The following is an 8,493-nucleotide window of genomic DNA, read 5'->3' as shown; positions in this document are numbered from 1 at the left end:
GTGAGTCCTGGGGAAAGACCATTTAAATAAATCTCCTTAAATATTCTCAAGTGGAAAACAAAACAAAAACAAAAACAAAACCAAGGTCCACAACAATGTACATACTAAATGAACATTTAGGTAAAACATGTACATACACACATAGAATCCCGCTGGAGGAATCCGCAAGCAATGTGAGTTATTTTGGAGGAGAATGAGGTAAAAGGGGCAAGAGTGCCATGATGCAGTTCTGCCATGGGACTTTTTGAATATTACATCGCATGCATTTTTATGTTTGTTTGGTGTTTTTTTTTTTTAAATCTACCCAGTATCAGAATGTGAAAAAAAAAAAAAAACAAAAACCTCTGATGGATGTAAATCTGGAAACTGGAACTTATAAATCCTTGGTGCCATGAAAACAAGCCACACTTCAGTAACTGTGGCAGGCTCCACAGGGACCCAACGTGGGCTTTGGGGCCATAACAGCGGCTGGGGCTGGGGCTCAGGAGGTCAGGAAGGACTTGCTTGCTCTCTTAAGCACCTAACAAAATGGGAAAAAAGCACCTGCCGGTTTTGCTGTTGGAAATCCCGATACAGAAAGCACAGGAACTCTGAAATGTAGGCAAATACATCTTGGACCAGAATAACTGGCTTTCCTTGAAGGGAAACTCTCACAGCTGAGTCAGAAGGGAGAAGGGCGAATGTGGACTGAATATTTGATATTAATGGCTAATTCATTTTGTATGCATGGTAATCATATCATAGTTGCAATCAATCATAATTACAGTTTCCTAAGTGCTTTTCATTTAGAGCTATTTATTGAGCACTTATAAATGAAAAGATATGTGAGATTTGCTCTTAAATAATCCAGTGCAGAGGATTGGGCATTTGCTGAGAACTGTTGAAACCCAGTGTGGATCCATGATAGTACATGTTTGGAATTGCCTATCAAGGGAGAAAGCTGAGGCACACTATGCACTTTGTCTTTTACGGCAGAGCATGGGCATACAGAATCCCAGAAGACCCACCCAAGTTCTACTGGCCGGAGCTAGGGAAGAGGAGACAAAATAAAGGGAATTTGGGGGGCTGCTCTATGGGTCTCCAGAAAGACATGGGGGGAAGGGAGTCTTCTAGAAAACACCTAAGAATCAACCCCATGCCACAGCAGTGTTGGCATGGCAGAAAATGGGATGGGAGTAAGCCCCGTTGAAAGGAGAACATAGAACAGAACAGGGGCTGAAAATGCGATTTCTGTTTGCAGCGCATGGATGAAGCCCGAGGGGTGCAGTCCAAGCCCGGAAGAGCGTCTCCGCACGTCGGGAGGCAGAAATCTTGTGATAAATGGGGATGGGTGGGCAGTGATGGAGGGTAGTTGTCAAGAATGTCCACAATGCTGTGTGAGTTTTGTTAACACACTCATCTCATCCCAGCTTAAACCATCCAGCCTCTCTCCCTTCATTGCTCTAGAGTTTTTTTGTTTGTTTCCATAAAGGAGTTAAAATTATATTTAAATTAAAATGGAAATAATTTTAAACTAATTAATTAATTAAAATGTAATTGGTTGGATGATTAATTTAATGCGGGAATTAAAATCAAAAGGCACTATGTCCTCTGGTCCACTGATTTCAAAGCTTAGTCCTCACCAATATCACTTGGGAACTTACTACAGCTGCAAATTCGTGGACGCCACCCAGCTCTTCTGAATTCGTCCAAGGGATTCTGATGCACAATATAGTTTTGTTTTTTAAAGATTTATTTCTTTCAGAGAGAGAGAGCGTGTGCTCAAGCACGTGTTCACGTACAAATGAACGGAGCAGGGACAGAAGGAGGGGGTGTGCAGGGGGACAGGGGGACAAGCAGACTCCAGACTCCTTACTGCGCCGGGATCCTAACACAGGATCTGACTCCAGGACCCTGAGATCCTGACCTCAGCCCAAGTCAAGAGTCAGAGGCTTAACCAACTCGGTCACCCAGGGCACCCCATGATGAAAATCAAGTTTTGGAACTGACGCTCCAGCCCAGTGATCCTCCACTCTGGCGGCATACTGCAATCATCAAGAAAACTTGAAAAAGTACCGCTGTCTGGCTCGCATCCCCAGAGACTCTGATTTGATTGTTTTGGGATGCGGTATTGGGCATGGGGATTTTTGAAAGTTTCCCATGTGACTATAAGAAGATGAGACTGAGAACCATTGCTACTGTCGGACTCCGGTAGGTTTTGCAGGCCGACAGGCACGAGGAGAGCGTCCGGGCCAGCCGGTAGCTCCCCTTGGGGCTGAGCGGGATGGCGAGTGTCGCGAGTCCAGGCGCATTAACGAACCACACCAGACTCGGGGGATCTGTCGAAGCAGGATCTCACTTTATTGAGCGGGGTTGCAGCTTATATTGGGTTGGGGATGGGAAATGAGGTCAGTGGGGAGAGAGCCTATGGGGTTTGGTTACGTAGTCAGTAACTGGGTAGGGTGTGTTGGGCGAGAGGAGGAAATATCAGAGATATGCGGAACCGAAACCGCCACGTTGGCGCCAATACTGCCACGGTGGCGCCTTTTCTAGCCGGAAGAGAAGGCAGGCCAGCGCCATCTTTGCTGTGCCCAACAGCTCCAACCAGCTTAGGTCATCTGGGCCTTTATAGCCAAATAAATCCACTCAAAGCAACTATATTCTAGGAGATGTGGGGGATTAATCTCTCTCCCAAATAAAGATTAGAGAGTAGTAGATTTTTCCCTCATACATTCCCTTTGAGCCAGGTCGGGAAGACAGAGTTGCCCAGACTCTGTTAGCCCCAGTGGGAGTCCCACCAGATCTCATCTTCCTTCTGCTGTGGCTTTTCTAGCTCTCCCTTCCCACCTCGTCTGGAGTTGGGGTCAGTTATATCAAATGAATCAGATTGGTAGAGGCACTTAATGGGTTTAGTCTAAGAATTTAGTGGTGGAGAGAAGATTGTGTACAGGTATTGTGGGAGAGGCAGGGACAGATGTGAACGGGAGAAGGGGTTGGGATGCCAGCAGTTTCGGTGGGGAGGCCCTTTTTTTGAGAAGATTTTATTTTATTTATTGGGCAGAGAGAGATCACAAGTAGGCAGAGAGGCAGGCAGAGAGAGGGGGGGAAGCAGACTCCCCGCTGAGCAGAGAGCCCAATGTGGGGCTTAATCCCACGACCTTGGGATCATGACCCAAACTGAAGGCAGGGGCTTACCTCTCTGAGCCACCCAGGCACCCAGGGAGGCACTTTATTAAGGAAGCCTACATGTGGACAGGATGGGTTGAGGCCTGGGAAGCTGAAATTGGTGGCGGACTGTTGGAGCGGAGGTGGGAAGAGTGCGAATAATTAGTATTATCCTTCACGCTAATTCGGATTTGGAATTCTAATGTAGTCCCATACTGCTATTGCTTTTTGAGGCAGCCAGAATTCTTTCCCCAAACTGACTCCGCCTCTACCACCAGGACTATTAAAATCTTTCTGCATATGGCCTTAGCCACACTACAGTTTTCAAGGGGTGGGGGATGGAGGAGCAGTTAGCTGGGGAGTGGGAAGAAGGAGGGAAGTAACTTACATAGGTGAGTGAGGGAGATGGGCACACCATGATGCTTTCTTCTATCAACCCTAAGTAATAGCTAATAATCATTTTATTACTAAGACTAGTTAAAATGTAATACCTCTTCCTAAATATGTCTATACCTATTCATTAGCTATTTTATTTTATTTTAAAGATTTATTTATTCATTTGTTTAAGAGAGGGAGAGAGTCCACAGGAGGGGCAGAGAGAGGAGAGAAGCAGACGCCCACTGAGTGGGAAGCCCAACACAAGGCTGGATTTCCGGATGCTGAGATCATGACCTGAGCTGAAAGCGAGAGTTGGCTGCTTAACCAACTGAGCCACTCAGGTGCCTCTATCATTAAAAACAAGGATTACAGGGGTGCCTGGGTGGCTTAGTGGGTTAAGCCTCTGCCTTCAGCTCAGGTCATGATCTCAGGGTCCTGGGATGGAGCCCCGCATCGGGTTCTCTGCTCAGCAGGGAGCCTGTTTCCCCCTCTTTCTGCCTGCCTGCTTGTGATCTCTCTCTCTCTCTCTGCCTGCCTCTCTGTCTACTTGTGATCTCTGTCAAATAAATAAGTAAAATCTTTTTTAAAAAATTTAAAGAACAAGGATTATAAAGATGTTTCAGACATGTTAAGGAGTATATTAAATGAATAGCCAATCATACACATAACCAAAAATAATAGATGATGCCACAAACTGCCAATAAATAGCATACTCTAGGCGCACGGGTAGTTCAGTTGGTTAAGTGTATGCCTTCGGCTGAGGTCATGATCTCAGGGTCCTAGAATCAAGTCCCACATCAGGCTCTCTGCTCAGTGGGGAGTCTGCTTTTCCCTCTCCCTCTGCCCCTTCTCCCACCCCCACTCATGCTTGAGTTCTCTGTTTCTCTCTCTGAAATAAATAAAATCTTTAAAAAATAATAATAATAACACATTCTATAAGCAAGGCCCAGAGCTAAATAGTCAGTGTGAATGATCACCTTTAATCCTCACAACAATCCTAAAAGCTGGGCTTCTGTGTTTTTAACTTATTTTTTCATTGTGGTTGACAAATGGTGTTAGATTCGTTTCAGGTGTGCAACATGGGTGATTCGACAATTCTGTACATTGCACCATGCTCACCCACGTAAGTGTAGTTACCGTAAGGTCGGACTTCTTATTAATCTATCTCTACTGAGTAAGAAACTGAGGCACAGAGAAGTTAGAGAACTTGTCCAAGATCACATAACTGAAAGAGACAGGAGTCAGATGTGAAGCCCGGGAAGCTGGCTCTGAGTGATGTCTCTGACAGAAGGCAAGCCAGTGAGCCGGGAGAGGAGGGAAGTGGGAGGGTGGCTCAGATAACTCATTCTAATTGACCCTTTAGCCTCCACAGGATTTATGACCAGAATGATCTGACTACGGTTTAAGAGAACCATCCCGGTGCCTGTGCGGAAAGTGTACTCTGGGAAGGCAACGGGGAGCGAGGAAGTGAGGAAGCTGTCACACTGGCCGGAATGGAATGTGTGAGAGACTTGTGTTAGGTCTGTAGCAGCAGAAATGCTAGAAGTCGGAAGTGTGAAATATTTTGCAAAGGGTAAATACCAATTGACAACAGAATGAACTTGCGTACCCAGTCCCCATCAAGATTTCCCCCTGGGGCCACAATATTCAATCAGACAGGAGAACGGAACCAGGTCAATCATCGGCCACTGGCATTTTCCCCTAATGATTGATGAACTAAAAAAATCATTTGGGTCCTTCAGCTGGGATGAAGGGAAGCTTGGAACTTAAATCTCCATGAGGAAGAGACAGAAAGTTCCTCGAAGCAAACAGCCCTTGAGAGAACCTGACATATACAAATATAACAGAAGCTGTCACCTCCAGTCCTAGGGAAAGTGGGGCTGCCTTTTCTTTGGCATTCTGAAACACAAGAAGGGGTCTGGAAACCTAGCGCCTACCCCACATGTTCAAACTGCTGTTCTTAACCTGTCGGAGAGATGTATATCAAATGTGTGTGAGCCCAGCATTTTTTTCCAAATAAAATATAATAAAAGCAAAAATTATTGTGTATTGCTCATCCTAAGTGATATTTCGGGAAACTTTTGTTTCCACATTATTAGAACCTATTAAGGGGGGTCGGGGAGATGCAGGCCCCAAGTTAGAGCAGAAGGAGGAGGCCTCTGAAATAAAATCATAGGGATCAAAAGAAAATATGGGGGGGGTACCAAAAATCAGATTGTTCCCCCACACCGGTGAGAGCTGGAAAGAAACAAGAGATGGCAATTCTGTGTTTCTTTGGAACTGAAGTGCAAAGCAGATTCCTGAACATGTCCCAACCCAACCCTTCCAGAGCAGATGTCACCTCAGAACTGGCTGACTCAGTAAATTAGAAAAAAAAAAAAAACAAAACAAAACAACCCACAATCCTAAAGGACCTGAATAGTTTGAAAAAGAGCCATGATGAGCATATGAAACTCCGATATGGAAACTGCAGTCTGAGACTATGTGCATGTGGTTGGGGGGAGGTGCGCAAGCTTCCGCTGGAACATGAAAGGTGGACCAAACAGAACTAAACACGAAAACATCAAACATTTCAGAGATTTAATGGCAAAAAAAAAAAACTAAAATTCTAACACTAAAAAATAAATTCAAAAGGAACCTGGAGAACATTTTTTGATGAGTATCTATTTACAAGTTGATGCTGTTGATAAGAATTCCTACAAAATTCAGCTTCAGTGGCCTGAGACTGGAAGATGTTCTTTCCTGCCAGAAGGCGGGTTTTGCATGCACAGCAGCACCCGGTAGGTGGAAGGGCGGGGGTCCAGTCTTCTCAACAGTCAATTCCCTCATTACATAACTGATTCCAGAAGGTCTGGAATCTTAGCAGCTTGACATTCTCTGAGCCTTTTGGCACCTTCCTGCCTGCTATACACAACACACTCCTTTGACAGCTCCACAAAAGGCCAAGGACGGAAATGGGCAAAGGAAAATCCCCATTAGAACAAACATGAATCACCATCTACTCTAGTGATCTCGAAGTCCTGTCTTTCCGCTGGGTTTGGGAGAAAACAAAAATGAGAAACATCATTCTTTCCTAGAACTTTGGTCTCTCACTGAAACTTCATATCAAAATATTTTACACTGATTGTTTCATTATTTTCCCCTAGATAGCTGTCATTATTAGGAATTTCATCATAGAAAAGGCATGAAATAATGAAAAAAAACATTGTTTCTACTCACAAAATATTTTATTTAACTTACAACTTAAAATTTCCCATTGTATTTAGTACAAAATAAATGCACAGCTCTGTCTACTCGTCCCAACTATCTGGCTGAGAAATTTGGCCCTACTTGAAGACTAGGAAAACTGAGGCTTGGAACACTTAATAACATCCCCTAAAATCCCGTAGTTCTTTAGCTACAAAGTCTATAAAATGTAGCCTAAAAATTGGTTAGTTGCCATGTCTACAAAATCTCTTCTTACAAATCTTTCTACTACAGTACGTTTTCTCTCCCTGGGTCATTCTGACATTTCTCAGGTTAAAGGTCTCCTTCATTCACCTCCGAGAAAGCTGCTAGAAGTGCTGAGTTTCTCATGAACAGATTTTCAGGGAGGCACCCCTGTCGCCTTCTCTAGGCAACTCAGGACAGAAGAATGGACGCAAAGGCTCGAAACATGAGAGACAACTATATGTATAGATGAGGGCATTTTCTCTAGTATCAAAAAATTTGAGTTCTTCCAATTCAACATCTAAAAAAATCCCTACGTGGCTAAGTTTGGGGCTTGCAGGAATTCTGATTTCTGGGTTGGAGCTGGTACAGATTGTTCCTGCCTTCAGGCTGATCAACCAGAAGCCGTGCTCAACAGAGAAGCCGCCCTTCCTCTTTCTGTCGACGGATTCCTTACAGATCCCCAGAGTCCACTCCTTCCCGTCTCCCACCTCGACCTCCCAGTAATGGCAGCCAGAGGAGAAGTATGGTGTGCCCAGGACACAGGTCAGGTAGGTGAATCTCTGGGGATCTTCCACTGCATTGTGGCAGATCTTCCCACACCAAACATTCCTTAGGTCATCAGAGAGGACAAGGAAAGGGTTGGCAGTGCTTCTATCCAGAGTCATAACCTCCCGGAATCTCAGCAACTCTTGGCTCACGTGCAGACTTTTCATCAGTAGGCCACTGTGCTGTCTGATCAGAAGGGACAGTGCTCTGATTTGCCATTCCTCCAAAGGGGGGCTCTCAGTTACCCCTCGACACATGGGGCAGGTCAATTTCAGATCCGTGTGTTCTAGCATCCATCTCTGCATGCAATGAAAGCAGAACACATGATCGCAGGAGAGTAAAATGGGACAGAAGAAAATCTCCAGACAAACTGGACAGGTCACCTCCTCTTGCAGACTTTGGGCCATGGTCCCGGTGAAGGTCACTCCTTGACAGTGAACTGAGCTGAAGCAGCCCTTTATACGCTTCTGAAAGTAATCAGGAACCTTCTGTACACAATCTGTTCAATAATCAGGATATACCTAAATCCAATACAAAAATTAAATCATATAAATCTTTCTGTAGTTTATACAGCAAAGTAGCAAAAAGTCACCAGAGAATCATAGTAAAAGCACTATCTGTGAGAAAAAATCGTCAAAAACTATACAAAATCTAGGTGATCACAAATGAGAGAAACAGGACAGTGGACATTGTCTTCTCAGGTGGAGCAGTTTACCTTGTGCGGAGACATCCGGATGAGGTCTTCTCTGCTCTGACCACAGCTTCTCTCTCTGGGAGCGGAGTCCAACAGGTCTTTCATAGGATCATGGAGAGCAGTCTCTGCTTCTAGTCAGTATTCCTTTGTAGGTCACCAGCAGTCCAAGAAAAAGAACTTCCACATCTAAATACAGCCATAAAAATAAAGCCAATCTGACTCTAGCCATTTCAGAAAAGTGAGAAGCCCTGTATATTTTCAAAGAAAACTACCACACGTGAGTCAAACTAGCAAAAACC

At 44.6% G+C, this 8,493-nt stretch overlaps 1 protein-coding gene across 1 annotated transcript; it reads right to left on the bottom strand.

Annotated features, from left to right (window-relative positions):
- Positions 1-7,094: 7,094 nt before the first annotated feature.
- RFPL4B (ret finger protein like 4B) lies at positions 7,095-7,907 on the bottom strand. The gene has a single exon (XM_059401591.1). The coding sequence runs from the start codon at positions 7,905-7,907 to the stop codon at positions 7,095-7,097; it is 813 nt and encodes a 270-aa protein (XP_059257574.1).
- Positions 7,908-8,493: the final 586 nt, after the last annotated feature.

Source organism: Mustela nigripes, chromosome 5 (genome assembly GCF_022355385.1).
Source record: "Mustela nigripes isolate SB6536 chromosome 5, MUSNIG.SB6536, whole genome shotgun sequence".
NCBI classification, from domain to species: domain Eukaryota; kingdom Metazoa; phylum Chordata; class Mammalia; order Carnivora; family Mustelidae; genus Mustela; species Mustela nigripes.
Note: the sequence above shows the minus strand (reverse complement) of the source record. Positions and strands in the feature narration are given on the sequence as shown.